The 20,912-nt window shown below is 28.1% G+C and overlaps 2 protein-coding genes across 2 annotated transcripts; both read left to right on the top strand.

Moving 5' to 3' along the window:
- Positions 1 to 3,224: 3,224 nt before the first annotated feature.
- LOC122712307 (polycomb group protein Pc-like) lies at positions 3,225 to 9,555 on the top strand. Its single transcript, XM_043931841.1, has 5 exons — positions 3,225 to 3,357; positions 5,017 to 5,060; positions 5,137 to 5,260; positions 5,644 to 6,057; positions 6,295 to 9,555. Exons 1-5 carry the CDS (start codon positions 3,298 to 3,300, stop codon positions 6,913 to 6,915), a joined length of 1,263 nt encoding a protein of 420 aa, XP_043787776.1. The 5' UTR covers positions 3,225 to 3,297; the 3' UTR covers positions 6,916 to 9,555.
- A 1,696-nt stretch (positions 9,556 to 11,251) lies between these two features.
- Positions 11,252 to 20,832, top strand: LOC122712257 (WD repeat-containing protein 75). Its single transcript, XM_043931752.1, has 15 exons — positions 11,252 to 11,524; positions 11,764 to 11,965; positions 12,072 to 12,250; positions 12,336 to 12,455; positions 12,538 to 12,725; positions 12,797 to 12,955; positions 13,070 to 13,263; positions 13,330 to 13,514; positions 13,590 to 13,753; positions 13,838 to 14,024; positions 14,096 to 14,274; positions 14,342 to 14,514; positions 14,627 to 14,812; positions 20,225 to 20,343; positions 20,532 to 20,832. The coding sequence occupies exons 1-15, from the start codon at positions 11,394 to 11,396 to the stop codon at positions 20,725 to 20,727; spliced, it is 2,562 nt and encodes an 853-aa protein (XP_043787687.1). The 5' UTR covers positions 11,252 to 11,393; the 3' UTR covers positions 20,728 to 20,832.
- Positions 20,833 to 20,912: the final 80 nt, after the last annotated feature.

Genomic DNA, 20,912 nt, shown 5'->3' with positions numbered 1-20,912 from the left:
AATCAGTGGCCTCATCGTTCTCCCGTATCTTTGGTCGCGTGCGCTGCGGCTACGTGCGCGTTTGCCCTTGCTTATCGCGTTCTTGCGCAGCTTTAATTAGCTAGCCGCCATCTCTTGGTCACTACTGTATTTTTACGTATTTTCTCATTTTTATTATCTATTTTGTTCATATCCCTTTTATAATCAAAGACCGTATAGTGATTTCAAATTATATACATATAACTTATTATATATATATAACATATTATATATATGTAACTTATGCGAATTAGTGATCCATAGAATATATTTGTCAAGATCGCAATTGTAATATATATATCTTACGATTACGCAATTAGTACTAAATTCTAAAATTAAATTAAAATCATCTTTCATCTTTAATTTATTATAAATCACTATATAAATGAAGTAACAAATCTAAAAATTTCGCATTTGAACTACATTAAAATCTAAAAAAAATTTAAAATTACTTTAAATAGATTTCTTTAGACGATATTCAAGATTAACGAGTTACTTTAAAAATGTGAAGCAGCAACAACGATAACAAAGAACAAAGAAGAGTATTGCTAATGCAAAGGAAAAAAGAAAAAGGAGGGGACGTGCCATAAGCTGCGTACCCGCGGCACGCCATCTATATTGGCTTTGTGTATTCCATGGTTGCGCAATAGCGCGCGACTTGAGAAAGCCGATCGCGCGACGTTGGTATTTTTGCTTTTGTGCATCGGTCATAGGGTTGCGTATAACACTTCGTATAACAATTGATTGCTCTTCAAAGGGAGGCGAAACTCAAATCAGACGGGAAAAGAGAGAAGGGGAAAAACGAAGTCGTAAAAGAGGGTACGCAACATCTATCCCGCCAACAAGCCGCCTGAACAAGGGCACAGAGACGGATTACGAACATTTCAACCAGACGGAGTGAAGGGAGAAGGGTGCAGAGGATGGAGGGAGGACGGAAGACGTAGACAAAGAGACGAAGAAAGGGGAAAGGTGCATGCGATGAGAAAGGGTGGGGAAGAGGAAAGGAAAGGAAGATCGGTCTCTTGGTGCAGAGCGTAGTGGTTATAAAGAGAAGCGGCATCGCTGCACGGCTACTTGGCTCTCCAGGGCCAGGATATTTCAATACCAACGGTGGTCGGACACCGCCGACGTAGAGAGGGGAAATGCTTGTGACGATGTGCGCTCGTACATATATATATATATATATATATGTAAATGTATATATGTATTTCTCCTTGTGCCCCTCACCCACGTGCCCGCCCTACGCGACAGCATATACGCGATATATACGGCTTTACACACCCGTGGGCGTTAAAGAGAAAGAAGGAAAGACAGAGAACGAGATATGACCGGTGGCACGGTAGTGCTCCGCTATTCGGGTTTCCTGCACAAGGGGAAGAGTGCTGGAGAGGGAGAGAATTTGCTGTCTCTGTTTTAACATACACAGAGGGGGAAAGTTGCGGCAAAACGGAAAGGCTGTTGTCGAGGGGAATACAGGGACGCGCGCGGTACGGCAATGGGGACCTCGAACTGAACCGTCGACTGACGATTGTCCGTGAGCCCGCCTTCTGGACGAGTCGAGGGGAATGGACGTGGGCTGTGCCACTCGTCGATTGGTCGCCGTACTGTGCGGGGTTAGAAGCATTGGTGGCGCTTCGAGAATCCCACCAATCGAGCGCCACTATCGTGGCTTTTTTATCCTGCTATTTACGCTGAAGGACGGAGAAGAGCAGGCTTCCCCATCTAACTCTCTCGCTCCTTTTCTATCCCTCTCCTTTTCCTTCGCTCAACCGCTCTCCCTGTGTGTTCGTCGACACAGGAGAGGACACTCTCATTTCGGGATCCGTTGAGGTTGCACACGTTTTCACATACAGCGCCGCCCGTTTATTGCGACGCGCTATATTCTACGTCGATTTTATTCGATACGGTGTGTTATCGTTACAACGAGTTTGCGATTTTGTCAGATAATCCGATTTAAACGTCTGTTTACTGTAAAAGCATCGTATGCGACAGCCGAAGCCGTGCGGTAGTGTTATGTAGTGTGACAGTACGTCGCAAGAGGATACAGTGTTGTCAAATCGTGGGCGCGAATACAGCAAAAGCGGTATCTCGATTTGTGAAATATTGTAATTAAACTATAAGTGTGTTTTTAGAAAGACACAGCGATTGACTTATTCAAATTGTAATATTAAGTGATAAATATAACGACGACATAGTAGATTTTTAAGTTTATTGTATAATACGCTAGTGACATTTGGTGCGGTGCTATCGACGAAATAGAGTTGGCAACGTTGCATCGACTACTCTCATACACAAATATACGCATACACGTACCTAGAAGGGAACTTGGGGTGGCTGGCTAGCAGGCAGGCGGCAGGCAGGCAAGCAGGCAGGCAGCTTTCTTGTTCCGAGGACGGCGCTCCTGGTCGTGCCGTCTCTCTTTTCTACCTCCATTGCGCTTGCTCTTTTCTCCCTCTTCTCCCTACCCCTCTCGTCCTCGGTCACTCAATCACACTCTCCTCCTTTTGCTTTCTCTCTTTCTCTCTCTCATGTGCGGCGCACGTACCGTTGAGAGTTTCTCCCTTCCCCTTCGATACTCTTTCTCTACCGTTACCCCCTCCCCTTCTAACCTCGAGCGGGTCGGGCGAGTCCACTAAACTTGCGAGGGGAGTTCGGCAGACCTCGGCTCTAGTCGGCCTCGATCCGCAGAATGTGCTAGACGCTGTGAGTCGATCGCTCCAGTTTTTAAATATTTGCATATAAAGAGACTGTAGAGCGTTCACGGGGCTTGAAAACGGTTTTCCGCACTTCGTACGCGGATCCACAAGTTGCTAGTGCCTATACCGACGTTAATTTTCACCATCAGTTTGGGACGCACTCGATCAGCGTATATCCGTACGACGGCCATGTTTGGTGTTTACGAGGTGAGGGGGAATTGCTGACGTCACGAACCCCGATCTTGCACGAAGGGAGCAGCAACACCAGCAGAAGCAGAAAACGTGTTGCCGGCCAACACAGACACCAAATCTAACACAACTTCGAAACAAAACGAAACGCAGTCGAGTATCTCGAGTGCTCGACGAATATCGTACACAAGATTATTGTGCGTGAACACACGAAGAAGAAACTCAGGCGCGCAAACTGTGCCGCTTGAAATTCCCTTTCCGATGGGACGCGCGTTTTTTGTGTTTACATATGGTGTTACATTACTCAGTGGTGTATTTCAGTGACACGCATCACTTTCTTATTGGATATATTAACAACTTTCATACGCATCTAAAGAACAAGGATTAAAACATCATGGATCTAGGTGACAGAGTTTACGCTGCGGAACGGATTACGAAGAAGAGGGAAAAGCGGGTAAGTAAGAGAACTGCGAACCGTCACCGGCAGATAGCGCCACTATATGGAATCTGTTTGTCTATGCGCCGTTGCCGGTTCCTCCCCTCTTCATGATCTTTCTCTTTCCCACTATCATTCCGACAATTTTGCCCCTCCCGTGGTGATTTCTATCGTATGTGATGCTCTCGATATCTCTCTTTGAACTCGAACAAACACGTTTTATTGATAATCATTTAACATAAAATATATTTATTTATTTTTTTATATTCTATTGTAAACAAAATCTTAAAAATCTATTTTAGTTCATTTATTTATCTGTTTAAGATATTATAAGTTCTATATTTTCTATAAGGATACATTTATAAAAATATTACATTTATTTTTTCCGTCAAAAATTTTTAAATTATCATATTTTCATCGTATACATGATTAGTAATTTTGATTTATTACTGCATGAATCTTTATAGTAATATATTTTAAAACAGTCACAATTTATACAAGAATTTATGCGTTTTTACCATACCGGTAATCTTCGGAGTAAAATAACGATACTGGTTGAAATTGGCAACGTTGTAAATCGACATAAAACACGCGAGTCTTCTCAGCTGCGAACGGCTCATGCGCGATAAACCGACGTGTCCTATACCTGCACAGTTATGTCATTGTTTTTCAACTGTCACACTGGCTGCGCACCTCGATCGGTCGGCATGCTTTCGTTCGTTGGCCGACGGCCAATAGGTGAGTCGTATAAGCAGCTCTCGTAGAAGTCAACACCGCCCGTTTTATCGACCGTACACTTTTACGAGATAGATTCGAAAATCCGTTGTTTGACGCAGACGCGCGAAATGGATCTTTGCGATCAACCACATTTCAATATCGTAATCAACGAGGACTGGCGCCAAGAGTTTTTTTGTCAGTCGGATGAAATGGAATAAAAATTGTAAACTTGTTTTTTATTTTAAATTCTCGTTATATTTATATATATCAAATCAAATCAAAATTATCTATAATTTTATAAATTAATTTCCATTCGTATTACGGTATTTTTTCAAAAATTACAAAAATCGTCTGGATTTCGAACATTGTTACCAAATGTTAAGAATTTTCTTCTTTTTTTTTAACGGATACTTTTTATTGAGAAATAAAGGGATAATTTAAAAGATTCATTGATATTATGATTGATGTTTTAATATTTAATATTAAATGATAATTATTAAAAAAAAAATGAAAAAATATATATCTTTTTCGAATTCTTAAATCTTTATTTTATAGAAATTATTTGTTTGCATAATATGATGACAGATGAAAAATATAATAAAAATGTTCAAATTTTTAAAAAAATTTAATTCTTATTGTACTTATTCATTGTATTAACTATAAATATAATATTAAATATAACATTTAAATTGATAATCCATAAACATTTTTATAGTTAAACATTGAAAAAAATATATGACAAATTAATGAAACGTGTTTATATTTATATTATTATTTATTTAATAATATTTTCACAAATTTAAAAAAAATATAAAAATTCATCAAATTTTTATTTATAAATAATTGTTTAAAAATATTACGAAAGCTATATATATATAATTATCAAATTTAATTTTCATATTTATTAATTTTTTGCGTAAATATTTTTTTGTAATTATAAATCATTTTTGTTTTTTATAGGGTAAAGTAGAATATTTCGTAAAGTGGAAGGGATGGAGCAAAAAGTAAGTGAAAAATAAAACTGATAAATATTATGTGACTCCTTCAAATAAATTAAGAATATAATTTTTCTCTTTACAGATACAACACATGGGAACCAGAAGAGAACATTTTAGACGTCAGATTAATCGAATTATACGAAGAAAGTCAAAAAGGTGGAGATGTAACTACAAGAAGACCTAGACGGAGGGATACTAGATATAGTGTAAATAATTATTCATATTTCTCTAAAAAATAATATTATTTTCAACTTTAATTTCATAAAAATTTCCATGTAATATATATATATACCTATTATATCTATATATTTTCAAATTATAAATTATATGATCATTTTTTAAATTTTGGATCAAATAAAATAAGTTATTAAGAATTAAATTTATATTGAATATTATATTAATTTATATTGAATTTTTTAAATTTTTAATCAAATGAAATATGTTATTAAGAATTAAATTTATATTAAATAATATTATATTCTTAAATTTTTTAAAATTAAATAATTTTTTATTATTTTCTACAATTTTTGAAGAATTATATGATAATATATATAAACGTTATAAAATTAAACATTTCCTCGTATATCAGGAACATGTTTTGGCCAACATGGTTGTTGAAGAAGAACCAGGTGGAGATGAGAGAGTCGGAGAAGATAGTCAAGACGAATCGACTACCGGTAGCACTTCTGCTCCTCGTCTAAATCCCGTTGCACCTGATGAAGACACGCTTCCGAGTTCTCTCGATGGGCACGAATCGCCCACAGCTCCAGAATTATCGGCATCCGCTTTCAGCGTCGATTCAGATAGTTCCAATAGCAGTGTAGATAGTCCTTTATTGCCCAGGAGAGAACCGAGTGGTACAAAAAGAAAAGCTGAAGTTCTTAGCAAAGAATCGGGAAAAATTGGTGTTACTATTACTACAAGTCCAAGTGGAAGTCCTCCACCAAATAAGATTCCTCGACTATTGCCACTAAAGAGTAATCCAACATCTCCTTCTTATCACGTAAGTATTCATTCACATTCCTAAATTGTTATTAATTGTTGTAAATTGTTGTAAATTTATTCTCTAATAATCGCTTAAAATTTATTTTTGATTTTAAAATAATTATTAAAATGCATGTTGTAATAATGTTTTTGAAAATTTTTCTACATTGAAAATTTGAAATTTTGAAACATTTATAATAAAAATTATAATAAAAAAAACTTTATAATAATTAAGACATTCTAAATTTCATTCCAGAGTCACAAAGTTAATGGTAGAAGGCCATCATCATCGAGTGTGAAGTCGACACCAGAAGAACCGTTGCCAGCAATGCCAACAACGCCAGCTCCTGCAGTACAAGAGAAAAAGCGTGCCGAAGCCGATGTGCCTCATGGTCCTCCACCCTCGTTGCCACGTGCACCACCCGCACCTTTATCTCCTCAAATAGATACTCCTTTGGAACAGCCTAGCAAAAAGAGGCACTTGTCCGAGCAAAAACAAGAAAAATCGAACGGAACTGTGGCGGTAGATACGAATGGTCATAAGTCACCCAGTCCTACGGATTCATACACGAATAACAACAGGTTATCAACTGTTGTTAATGGGCATCATAGTCATAACAATAATAATAACCATACCAACAATAATAACAACAATAATAATAATACATCGAGCGTGAAACAAACAGAAATTACAAAAACAGACATGTATATTCCTCTCTCGAGTCCTGGTACGGATTATTGGCATGCAAGGAATCCAGTTGCCGATCAAGTGTTCATTACAGACGTGACGGTGAATTTGAAGACCGTTACCATCAGGGAGTGTAAGACTGAAAAAGGATTCTTCCGGGAGAGAGATCCGAAGAGCGATATCTATTAACAAGTTCTGAATAAGGACGCTTTATTGTGAATTTCTAATACTGAACCACGCTTGTAAATATAAATTATTTTCACACGTTGAAGTGTAGAGCCGAAGATGGTTATATATATATGTAATCATATAGTATGTGACGATATTGAGCTATATATATATATATATATAAGAACGTTTTTCTAAAGAAGTAAAACGGATTTTTTTGTGGTTATAAAGAAGATCAAAGTTATGCGTAAATTATGACAAAATATATTAAAATTTATAACTCGCAGTTTCTGGTATATTATGTATTCTGAACGAAGTTCCAAGAACTTCCAGAAACAAAAAATATGAGAACTTAAAATTCAATATTATGGATACGATATCCTGTGAATTTTATTGCAAACAAAATTGAATAGTCAGATTTCCAGTATGTTAAGTGAAAAATTATTGTGTGATTATCAATGGATAAAAGATAGTAAGACTATCATCATGCGACAACCTTATGCAAAAGAACAACGGTACGTCATGAGTCGCTGTCATGTCGTGATATATACTTGTACATTTTTTAAAACGCTTGATAGTCCATAAATCTCTGTATTAAAAGACAGAGAAAAATGCAAAAAGATCTGAACGAAACATTTTAGAAGATAAATACATTTTCTCATTGATTGCATTTTCGCTTGTATTAGAACTCTGCAGAAATAATAGTATATCTTGTAAATTAGTTGATTTCAAATTTTACTATGATAAAATAGTACAGATCTGGAAAGAAATATTTTTCTAATTCGTTTTTAGAATAATCAAAGCAGCTTCGTAGAAGCGATTTAAGAAAATATGAAAAAAAATTTTTCGAGTATGGGATTGAAAAAAAAGAACTGTTATCTTAATAACATATTTCTCAACATTATGATATTATATTATATTTAACGATGAATATTCTGATTTTTTTCTCTTTTTCTTAGCAATATTGTGTCACAAAAAAAAAACAAATATTTATTTGTAAATTTTAAATTTGACAAAAGCATTACTGATTTTTTTCAAGTTATAGCATCACAGATATACACACATGGAATTCAATACATATTGATAAAGAAATTGAAAAAGAGAAGAAAAACGATGTACGTTTACCATATACGTACAATATAATAGACGATCATTTTATTATAATCTCTATAACGTGTTCTATATCGGTTATCGGAGTTTTTGTTACGAATCGATGAAGTATTGTTTAAATGTGTTAGCTGTTGCATTTTTTTATACTGTCAAATGTGTTTTCTTCTTTTTTCTTTTTTTTCCTCTTATTCGAATTTAAGGACTGACTGCGCATCATACGTTTTTACGCGTGCGACATTTAATTCCAACGATATATATGTATATGTATATATATATATATATATATTGAGAAGTATTTATGCATATCCTTGCGAAAGCGCCATTTTATTTTTTAAGATAGGTTGTCGACATGTATTCACCAAATAGAGATGTTCCTACCTCGAAAACGGTCATCCTGAACAGAGAATTGAGTACAACAACCAAATTCTAACAATTTTTATCCAAATTAATTAATGTCGCTAAACTTTTTCAAATATCATGATTTACTTTTTTTATTTTTTACTGTTTATTTTACTTTATTTTACTTTTTTTTTTCTTTTTTTCAACGATTTCCACCGTACAATTGGCGCGCGAATGCACCAATTTCAGAACCAGTAAATCCGTGATATAATTATATAATCGTAAAACTTAAAAGAAAAAAATCATATACGTTGCTTATTTATTGTAACTAATATAAAGAAAGAAAAGTTTTTAGGTTTTTACATTCTTAGTATAGTATTATTAGAGACTATATGTACACGATATGTCCTATTTGACGAAAAACGAGCCTCGTTCGAACAAGTTTTCTTTAATATTATTATTATTATAATTTAGAAAGTTTTATTAATTATTTAAAACAATTTAATACATCTCTGCAACGAATGTTAAATATTTAATATTAATATTTTATTCTTTCCCTAATTGTATAATCGATTTTCAGCAGAAATAGGGAATGATAATTTTTATCTTTTTAAATGAGAAATAAAATGGGACTAATTGTGTACAATTAAGTCACGTGATTCCTTACAATTTCTATTGTAAGGGATTTAAATAAACGTTTATTAAATTGTTGTGTAATCCAATTGTGTAAACCAACACATTCTGTATATTAAGAGAGAAATATTCTGTAAAAATTGTAAATAGTCGAACATTTACAACTCTATGATAATAGAGTAAGAAAAGAATGAGTGAGAATGAAAGAGAAACTCGTAGCTTTAGACCTTTCAGTTATCGTAATTGTAAATAGAAAACAAAAGCAAAAACCCCTTTAAGTTGTAAATGTAAAATCACAAACTGCAGGTCTAGAGAATCCTTTTTAGCTTTAGAGACTTTGAGATAGACTGCGCGTACCTTTAACATTGTTTCTGTACTTATAGAATATTCAGACTCTACTTATAATAATTAAAAAAAAAAATACACATACACATTCACGGAAAAAGAAAGAAAGTGAAAGAGCGATTACGCAGGCATATACGATATATGAACCCCGGTAGTACCAAATTCTAAACGGCAATTTTAGTTCTGTCTGGTACAGATTCCTTATATTTCAATAAAATCTTTATTTGAATTTTTGCTCGCGTGCAGTACTTGTTTTCCATCCACTCAAAGCCGAATAATCTATGCGCTTTATTTATTAATGCAGTTTCTAATCTGATCTGTTTTTCTCTCTTTTTCTAAGTTTTCATTTATGTTATTATAATATGTAAAGTTAAGGGAGAATAAAGCAACAGTTACTCGAAAATATTTTTTTGAACAGAGTATATGTTATGTTTAATATTAATATAATCAGTATTTTATTATACATATTTTTCTTTTCTTTTTTTTTTTTTTTTTTTATTAACAAAAATATTAGATAAATAATATTTACTATCAATATTTTATAATGTAAAAGAATGCAAAGAAATTTAAGAAAATAGATCACACATTAATTATTTATTGATTTTATATTTTTAATTAATACCGATAGAGTTGATAAATAATAACTTATCATTGTATAAATTTTCTACTTTTTAAAAATAGATAAACTGTTTTACCAATATAAGATATCATTATAAACATATATAAATAAAAATATCGGTTGTTGTTATTCAAAAAGTTAATTGCACAAGAATAAATTTATAATAACTTATTAATTAATTATAATATTACAGATAAGTTGATAGTATTCGTAATATATAAAGATAATTCCAAAACAAAAAATTTTAATAAATTAAAAATGGTAAATTATTTCTAATTTAATAAATTATATTACATCAATAAATTTTAAAATTAACAAAATATTAATAGAATATTAAAAATTATAACATTTACATTTTATATTTTAAAATATATGGTAGAAATCTATAAGTAACTACTTATATTGTTATCGATAAGCAAGTGTGTAATCTTACCATCAAAATAGAGTACTGAATGAAAGAAAATCAGTTTTGCCAATTTTATCATTGCGTTATCATTCAGACACATTAAATACACGTTATATTTTTTAAAATTCCATAAAAATTTTGTGTTCAAACACCAAATTATATATATTATTATTGAAAATAAATGAAAAGCTGTTATTGTGCCATTATGCTATTTATTAACAATAAATCACATATTTTTTCATGTTTTCTTATTCAAAAAATGAATTTAAAAAAAAAGCAAAAAAAGAAATAAAAAAATATTACAAACGGAATTATAAGGATTCCAAAAAAAAGTAAAAAAATTAAGAATTGAAAATTAATGTTATTTTATTTATTTTTTTTTTTAACTTATATTGCTTTAGGATTTCAAGAGATGGCGCTAATTATTTATTCTTATTCTATTTCTATCTTTCTTTCATTCTTTTTTATTTTTTCTTTCTGTTTCATTTGCAGCATTCTAAAGATGACCTTGATTTTAATATTTTTTATTTAATCTTTATCTTTTTCCTATTATTTTCTTTTCTTACTATTTTTAAATCAATATTTCAGAATTGATCCTCATTTTTTTTAGATGTCACTAAATATAATTATATTTGATATAATTGATAAATATTTTTTTAAACTGATTGCATATTTTTGAAATAATATATTTTGTTATTTATATTTTTATATTTTTATTTGTAATTTTTTATTAAATATATAAGAATCATATATAAAAACATAAATTTTATTTTAATGAAAAAATATATAATTTTCTTATAAAGATATATCTAGGTATTTTTTTGATACAGTTGTATAAATGACATATGAAGTTTGCTTCAATATGTGGATGCAACAAGATACCATGTGATTAACATTTGGTTTGGTTAATTATATTAAACACGTGTAGTTGTCAAAATATAATTTTTTTACATATATTTTATATTTTGTTATGTTATTAATATATGAGTTGTATAATACCACATGTAATTATTAGGAAATTTATTGTTTTACGAGTTAAATAACAAAATGCAAATGAAATTGAGTACACGGCGCCAATCTAAAAATATTGAAATAATAGATGTAGATGATTTAATTCTTACGAGAAAAGGTGGAGGTAGTATAATTGATCAACGACCAATTTTTTCTCATGATGGAGAGTAAGTTTTAATTTTATATTAAATATGAATAGTTTTTTTTAATATTTTTTAATAAAATTTTGCTTTGGGAACTAAAAAACCTTAAACTTTTAGTACTTTTATCATTTTTTCAGTTATAATTTTTCAATTAATTGGAATAAAATTAGATTTAAATTTAATTAGATTTAAATTTAAAATTAGACTTAAATTTTAAGTTCATTATCCAATTTATATTATATTATATACATTTATTATTACAGATTATTGTATATAGTATGGAAACATGTTATAAGAGCATATAGTACACAAACTGGAGATTTTGTAAAAGAATTAGAACCAGCAAATTTTAGAATTGCAGGATTAATTGTACATCCTGAAAATCCTAATCTAATCATTGCTTGCACAGAAAATGGAGAATTAAATTTTTGGAGTTGTCAAAGTGGAATTATCACAAAAAAATTAGTATGAATATTAAATGTATTTTATAACAATATATAAAATCATATTTTTTTTCAGAATTTTCATATTTTATTGTTTATTAATTCTATTGTTGTCATTCTTTTTACAGAAATTGAAATTTCAAGAAGAACCAAAAATAAAAACATTTCATATTGTAAATTATAAAACTCATAAAGGAAATGAGTTAAGACAAGTGCTTGTAACATATATTTCCAAATGCAATACTAAAATTTATATAGTTTTATTTGATTTAGATAATGGAGTTTGTACAAAATCCACATGTATATCGTAAGAGAAACTTTCTTTTTAATGAATTCTTTTTATGAATTAAAATTTTCTTCAATTTGTTATGTATTTTTGCTTATTATTGCAGAACAAATTCACATGAATATTATATTGATGTAATTGGAAATCATGGAGAAAACTTAATAGCTATTCTTCATGATGTAGATTTACATATATTAAATCCATCAAGGAATCTTATCGACAAATTGTAAATATTTTTACATAAAAAAATGGAAAATTAAATAAGAATTTAATAAAAAATATTTAAATATTATTTGATTTTATCACAGACACAAAACTGGTAGAACTGGTAGAAGACCAACATGTATTGCTGGACATCCAGAAGAAGAATGTGTTGCCACAGGAGATTCAACTGGTCGTGCAGTAGTATGGAAAGGTTTATTTCAAACAAGACCTTATACAGCTGTTTATCACTGGCATACATTACCTGTTACAGAAATAGTATTCAGTAAATCAGGTATATTTTATATATATATATTTAATATTTTTTTGAATTTCAAGATATATATCTATTATTAAATATCATAGGAGGACATATGTATACAGGAGGAGGAGAATGTGTATTAGTGAAATGGGTTTTAGCAAATCCACATCAAAAATCTTTTCTTCCGCGATTACCTGCACCTATTAAACATCTTACTATAGCTCCAGATAATTTATATGTTGCTGTATCTACTTTAGATAATGGTATAAATATTTTTTAATGTTATTTTATAATTCATTTTCTTTTGCAGTTTACATTATTAATATTTTCTATTAAGAAAGATATATTTATATTTTTCAAATATGTGTAATATATAGGTATTGTAGTTGTAAATCCACAAAGAAAATTGACTTCAGTTATACAAAATTTTACATGGGGTGTAAGTTTATCTTCTAAAGATTTATTTCCTGCTGGTCTTATTGTTGATCCGCGTACTAATTGTTTAGTATTAAATAGTCGCACTGGACATGTTCAATTTTATAACACTCATACAAAAAGTTTATTATATAATGTAAGTAATGATAATAAGATAAAACTCGTAAAAAAAATTTACATGTAACTATTGATAAATTCTTAGATAAATATTACGGCACAAAATTTTTTAACACAAGAACGCAATGCAATTATTGTAAATACGGAAGTTACAAAAATAGCATTAAATAACAATGGTATGTGGATGGCAACTATTGAAGAACGAAATGATAATGTATCATGTATAGAAGTAAGGCTAAAATTTTGGAAATATGATAGTATACAACAAATGTAAGTATAAAAAATATTTTATATATCGATATATAAAAATATATATAAATTCTAAAATAATATATTAATCATTAGGTATGCTTTAAATACATCAATTGAGCTTCCTCATGAAGGTGGTATTAATGCTTTGCATTTTCAACCGAGTACATTATTTGATGAAAATGAAGCACTGGCAGTTACAACTGGCAAAGATAAAAAATTTAAATTATGGCATCTTGTAGAACCTTTATCTATGTTCAGTATGTAAAATTTATATATTTCATTTTTATTTTATATTGTTTTATATCATTTTATATTAAATTTTAAGATTAAATGTGTTGCAGAAAAAACAAAATATTGGCAGTGTCATAGTATAGGAGATTATAGAAATCTACCTGTATCAGATGCTGGTTTCTCGATAGATGGTTCATTAATTGGAATTGGTTTTGATTCTAGTGTGACAATGTGGACTCCAGATACTTGTACATTTAAATGTAGCCTTACACATAGTCAATATCAGTATCCAGTGACGTAAGTATTATAAATAATAATGATATTAATAAAATAATACATTATTTTCATTATTATTTGTATTTTGTTAGACGAATTGAATTTGGAAAACAAGAAGCTTGTCATCTTGTTATAGCAGCTTCCGCACATCACATTGCAGTGTGGAACATTTTATCACTTACATTAATATGGAGCGTATCTTTAAAAGTTGCAACTCTTACAGCAGATCCAAAGTCAACATATATGGCTGTTTTCACAATTGATAATTCATGTAAGTTTAATTTGTCTAACAAAATATCAAATTCGTTTTTAAATAGGAATTAACGAATTAATTTCAGTGTTTATATTCACACCTCAAAAATCGTTACCTATCTATACAAGAAAAAATGTCATTGAAAATAATAGTTCAATTTTGGCAGCCGCTTTTGTACCACACTTACGAGAGAAACGAGATTCATCATATAGGATATGGCAACGAAGGTCACAGCTTTTTTTTTTAGATTCTAATCAAGTATGTAACGATAAATATATAAATATACATAACATGATTTAATATAATGAAAAAATCATTAAAAAATTATTTTATATAATATTTACATGCATTATAATAAATTTATTTGTAGGAATTACTAACATTAGAGCCAGAATCTGAAGTGACTATTTCTCTCGAAATCTTATCTACAAATACAAATGTTTCTGCAACTGCTTTTAGTAACCTAATAGCGACTAAAACTATTAAGGACACAAAAACAGCTGCACCATTTATGTATGAACAATTAGGAGTACCAGGAAAAGGAATAGTGGAAGAAGTAAGTGGATTTAAATATACTTTTATAATTATATGTTTATTATTTTTATGTCTCTTTATATCTTAATTAGTAAATAAATTTATTAAGTAGATAATATTAATTCCAAAATACTTTAGTATTAAAAAAAATAATTTTATTTTAACATATTCTCATTTTATGATGAGATCAAAGAGCATTTATTTATATACAGTTTTTCATATAATAATATAAATAATTAAGTAAAAAACATAAAAGTACAAATAATATTAATAATATAATGAATAATGAATTTTATTAAAAATTTTATTTTAGAAAAATAAAAATTATTTATCTCATGAGATATTTTCATTTATATATATATATATCTTTTTTCTAATTTATATAAAATAAAATTTTAAGATTAATTTTAAAATCTTAGAAGTACAGTCTTAATATAGATAATATAATATAAAAAATTAAATTAAAATATATATTATTTATATTGCTCAATTTATGAACTAAATTTATAAATAATTTACAAATTTTCTATAGAAATATTATTATAACTTGTTATTCATTTTTGTTATTTTTATTATTCTTATTTTTGTTATTCATTATTCATTTGTTATATAAGTTTAAACATATGGAGTAGAATATTTAAAATAGTTGGACGATGAAACTTAAAATATAATGACTTATTTATATTCATCCATCTTGAATTGCGATGATTTTGTATTTGTCAATGTTTTCTTCCTAAACGGTAATTCCGACAGCGACGTACGAGATCAAATTTTCTGTAGCGCAAACAATGCCATTGCGGAATCTGTCGCATATTTTCGATCGCCTGCAAGTTATACATCTTAAAAAAATAATTGACTATATTTAATAAAATTCAAATTATTTAACAAATATAAATAGCATATAAAGAACATAGCAATTGTTTCTCAGTAAAAGAAAATTATAATTTGAATTTTTTCTTCTATAATAATTTCATGTACTTTATGATACATTAAAAAAAAAATCAATTTTCATTTATATAATTTAGATTTGAGTTTAAACATAATTAATAAATTTTAAACATATATAGAAATAAACATATTTCTTTAGTAAATGAAAAAATCTTTATACAAAAAAAACTTGAAATTATTTTTATACAAAAAATTACTATTTTCTTCCAATTTTATTTTAATTCTAATATTATAATAAAATATTATANTATATATATATATATATATACATACATACAAAACAGTATTTTATAAATATTTAAAAAGAAATTCGTCAAATTATAAGTTTCTTTTACAAAATTAATAATAAATGATTCGAAAGGAATTCTCACAAGTATGAACTATGTTTACGATACCACCTACAGTTCAATTTGATTAGATATACCAATACAAGTGGAGGAAAAGAGATTGATTTAATAAGAACCGCTTGCGAGCAACGTCCACTCTTGCTTGCGTATGCATCCCACGTGCAGGCGGAAAATATGAATCTCTATTTATCTTCTTGTTAATTCATAGAATGAATATAAAAAATTTCTTTTTATTTTTGATACATTTTGCACATAACAAATTATAAAATTAATTTGAAACTCCATTATATAGCTTTGTTTTTTAATATCGATGACTGAATTATGTCATCCCAAATAAAATTATCGATATACACGTGTATATTCTCCTTTATCTATTTGCTTTATTTTGTCGATGCAAACTCGACCTAATGATAACATTTTCTGATCCAGAAAAACATGGTTTTTTATAATTATCGCTTTGAACTACAATGATTATTATTATTATTTTTTTTTTTAATAAAAATAAAATTAAATGATTGAAATGGAATAACTAATAATTGATGGAGTAAAAGAAATTGCTTCATTTTAAAGAATTACATTTCAATTTAAAAATTTTTAAATATTTGCAGGATATTCTCACTTTCTATATTACAGATTGAATTGCGATCACGACTTTCTCTGTTTGTCTATTATATCATTTTTTCTACTACTATGTACCTCTATGTACTTCTACTATCTATGTACTATCTACTATGTACTTCTATGTACCTAACTCCTTAAGAGGAACGCAATTTTATGAATCAATTGCCCACGCGCCATTTTCAACACGTGGTTGAATTTCAAACAAGATTCACATCAAGAAATAATATTTTAAATAATTTACGAAAAAGAAAATACATAATATGAAATTTTTAGTAATCAAAGAAAAATGAAATAACTTATAGATGGTATCGAAATTTAAATTTCATAATTTTTACGGAAGAAGATAAAATATCAAAAGAGATACTCACTATTTCTGGATTGCTAGCAGGATATGCAGACGTGGTAACCGCCAGAAAGAAAATAGTTACCAGGATGCACAACACAAAATTCCACGCTGTTAACTTCATAACCGATATTGTTAATGATAACAAAATTTTCTTCTAATTTTTTTTAATGCACGAGAAGATTCACTTCAGAAACACAATCACAAGCTTATTACTGCTTAATGAAATATTTGAAGAATTCTATTAAACATAAAAATTGACTGAAATTAAGTTCAATGAAGAGTATCAGACAAGTTGCAGAATATTATAAGATTTCAATATCTTCTATTTAAATTTACCTATTCTTTCTTATTTATTTTTTAGTAAAAGTATTGAGTGAAACTTCATAAAAATGTTTATAAAGAAAAATAGGAGAAAAAAATAATAAATTTTTCGATAAAACAATCGATGAATAGTTACCAAGGAAGAATTTCTTGTCTGAACGTTCAACGTAGAACTGACTTTGGAAGTGGCTTCGCTATGATTTAATACTTCTCCGCACTCCCACCCTTTCACGGCGTTCCAGTTGTCCTTCTGACCTAGGGCATTGTCTTCGACAAAAAAACCTTCAATTGCGCATTATTCAAAAAAATCATAAATTCGATTTGATTTTGTAAATTATCTAAATATATCCTGAAATCACAGCTTGAATAGATCTTTAAAAAATCTGAATTTTAAATATTTCTTCACGAATAACATTGAAGAATTGTTTGAAAGAATTCCTAAATATTAAACTATAATATATTAATATTTTTCATAAAATAAAAAAAAAAGAAGAAAAAATAATATTTCATCTCATTACTCATTCTTTTACTTTTTTCTGGAATGATAAAAGGTATATAAATAATTGACTGATTGAAAATACAAGTTGTTTAAAAAATAAACTGATTATCACACATGGAAACATTCTCGAGAATAATAGAGATTGAACTTGAGTAGACACATCTATGTATACTGTTATAAAATTTCACTGCTTTAAAACCAATACAAAATCAATAGACCGAGTTTCCCTTATCGTGAGCAAGTTGGAGCAACAAGTTAACGGAAAATAGAGAAAGAAAGAAACATTGTTCAAACTATCTTATATACTCTCTCATTCTATGTGCGATCATTTAAATGAACACGATAATATCAGCTTGTCTAAAAGTTAAATCTTGTCCTATTTGGAGATTGCTTTCAGCGTCTGGAGGCTAAGCAAATTAAGGATCATCACCGAGTTTCTGCGGTCCTTAAGGCCACATAATCATTAATGATAATATGGAAAATACAAATACATTATATTTTGAATAATTAATTTTAAAGATTTTTCAGGGATTAGTATATGTCATCTTTTTAAAATTTATAGAAAATTTATAGGAAAATGTTAACTTACATATTTTATTGCATATAGAAATAAATTGGAATAACTATAATTTTATTAATTATTTAAAGAAAAGATTTTATTATTAAACATTAAGATAAGATTTATTATTAAACATTAAACGTATTAAAATTTTACTTATTATTAAACATTCTTGTTATTTATATAATTTTTGAATAAAATCTTATAGTTTAAATAAAATTTATATAGATAATAGAAATTTATTTATATATTGTTTGTATTCTTTTCAAAAAATATATTGCAATTTATTTTTATATTTTTTTAAGTATTTATGAAAATATTTCAAAATATAAATAATAGGTGCATAATATTCAAAGATGTTTAATGATGTCATAAAAGTGAACGTAAAACATGTACTTTGTAATTAATTAGACAACATCTACGTTGTTACTTCAGTAGACGGATATCCGCTAACTCACTACTTTCTTACAAATTACGTCAGTTCTGTAGAATACTTAATTCTTTATCAGTCATCTCGTAACTATTTCTCTTTATAATTCATCCTAAGAATGTATAGCATAGAACTAGATATATTTATTTTCAATATTTATATTCAAATTAATATTTTCTTAAATTTGTTTTCTTAAATTTCTAAATCTAATCTAATAATTCATTTCCTATTGAAAATTTCAAATAATTAACATACATTTTATTTTTTTCTCAATATTTCTCAATTTTTCATTCTTATAATTTTATTCCGATAAAAATGATACATTCAGGGTAAATTTTGATTAATTAAATTAATTAAATTTTTTTTTAATTAATTCTTCCAAAAGATTAATAAACTAAGAATAAAAAATCAACACTTTCGAAGTATGTTCCTTTATTCATTTTCGTTACGATGCAAAATGGAAAACGGTGGTTTTCAACGCCGTTCCGGAACTATTTGCAAATGTTCCGATAAAACCAGGTCAGGACGAACCTGTTGGGGAAGCTAGGAACAAAGTCTTATCTCTCGCGGGAGCTGTCCTGATTGTTACATTACCTATTAATAAAATCGTATTCCTTTTATATGTAGATGTATGTCGAAAAGAGCATTCTATCTTGTTAAATTGTTTTAAGTTAGTTAGCATTCCCTTGTAAACTTATATAATTAGTATTATTTCTTTGAAATTAAATTCATTTTTGATAATTTGTTTTATATAATTTTATTATATATTTATATAATAAATCTTTATATTTATATCTATATATTATCTATATATGCATTTAAATATATTTTTAATGCATTTTTAACAACTGTTAATTTTATTTATTCTATATATTTTTTTTATAAATTTTTTTAAAATCAATCAGATTACTTTAAATTAACAATTCTTTAAGAAATTTTTTTTTTATTAGTTAGAAATATCGATTAAGCGAAATTATATTATATTAAATATACAGAGTGTACATTTAGATTTTTCGCAGTAACATTACTTGTTTTTTGCTTCATCTTTTCTAGCTATTTTCTGACGAAAATTAGTATATACTGAGAAGAATATTTGTGTAGGTTGAAAGAAACGTGTCAACCTAGATCTGAAATAGAAGATTGCAGGAATTGCAGAAATTTTCATTTGGGAGTATGTTTGCGTCAGTCTTAAGACTAATTAACTAATTGATCGTCACTAACATCATAAATATGATTAAAGAAATAAACGAGCGTTATTTTTTTATTTCTCAAACAAACAAATAAATCAAACAATACTCTCAAACAAATACTTAATATATTAAAAATTTAGTAATTTCTGATATTTGAATTAATTATGTTTCAGCTCCTTAGTGTTTCAGCACACACTTTACCGCCCATGAAAATGTTATGTACATCATTTATTACATCCCTGTTATCGTCATCTGTATCTAAAACTCAATCAATAGATGATAAAATCGATAAGTAATTTAATATAATTTTTAATTTTAATAAATTATAGCAAATCATTGTAAATGAATTATAAATTCAAACTCAAATTCAAATTTGAAAATAATCGAATAAATTTTTAAATAATTTTTGTTATTTATTATATTTTATTAAAAATTATGATATAATACTTATATAACTTATTTTTATTTTAATTTTTATAGAGATAACACAACTCAAAAAGATTTACAAGAAGATTCAGCTGAAGAAAGTGAAGGAGAATTATTACGATCAAAAAAACAGGAATTACCATCTATAATTGAAATCAATGATGTTGATGAAACAAAAGTGCAACTAGTTGATCATAATTGGTCTTTTCTTTCAACTATACTTCCAGATCGAGAAGAAATTGAACATTGATTTAGTATAAATTTTGTTTTGATTTTGTTTATTTATATTATTTTCACATTTAAAAAATTAATTATTTGTAAAATTGCAAGAGAAATAATTTACTCTTTTTTAATGAATCACTAAACGAATACAGATACAATTTATTTCATGAATTATTTATTACATTAATAAATACAATGTCCATATTTATATAT

Source organism: Apis laboriosa, unplaced genomic scaffold (genome assembly GCF_014066325.1).
Source record: "Apis laboriosa isolate Shangri-la unplaced genomic scaffold, ASM1406632v1 scaffold1_cov151, whole genome shotgun sequence".
NCBI classification, from domain to species: domain Eukaryota; kingdom Metazoa; phylum Arthropoda; class Insecta; order Hymenoptera; family Apidae; genus Apis; species Apis laboriosa.
Note: the sequence above shows the minus strand (reverse complement) of the source record. Positions and strands in the feature narration are given on the sequence as shown.

What these genes read in the sequence shown, in the direction of transcription:
- LOC122712257 (XM_043931752.1), top strand. Translation starts at nt 11,394, where the DNA reads ATGCAAATGAAATTGAGTACACGGCGCCAATCTAAAAATATTGAAATA. An exon ending in TATGATAGTATACAACAAAT is followed by an intron (nt 13,515 to 13,589) that starts GTAAGTATAAAA and finishes ATTAATCATTAG; the next exon opens with GTATGCTTTAAATACATCAA. An exon ending in ATAGATGATAAAATCGATAA is followed by an intron (nt 20,344 to 20,531) that starts GTAATTTAATAT and finishes TAATTTTTATAG; the next exon opens with AGATAACACAACTCAAAAAG.
- LOC122712307 (XM_043931841.1), top strand. Translation starts at nt 3,298, where the DNA reads ATGGATCTAGGTGACAGAGTTTACGCTGCGGAACGGATTACGAAGAAG. An exon ending in TGGAAGGGATGGAGCAAAAA is followed by an intron (nt 5,061 to 5,136) that starts GTAAGTGAAAAA and finishes TTCTCTTTACAG; the next exon opens with ATACAACACATGGGAACCAG. An exon ending in GGAGGGATACTAGATATAGT is followed by an intron (nt 5,261 to 5,643) that starts GTAAATAATTAT and finishes CTCGTATATCAG; the next exon opens with GAACATGTTTTGGCCAACAT.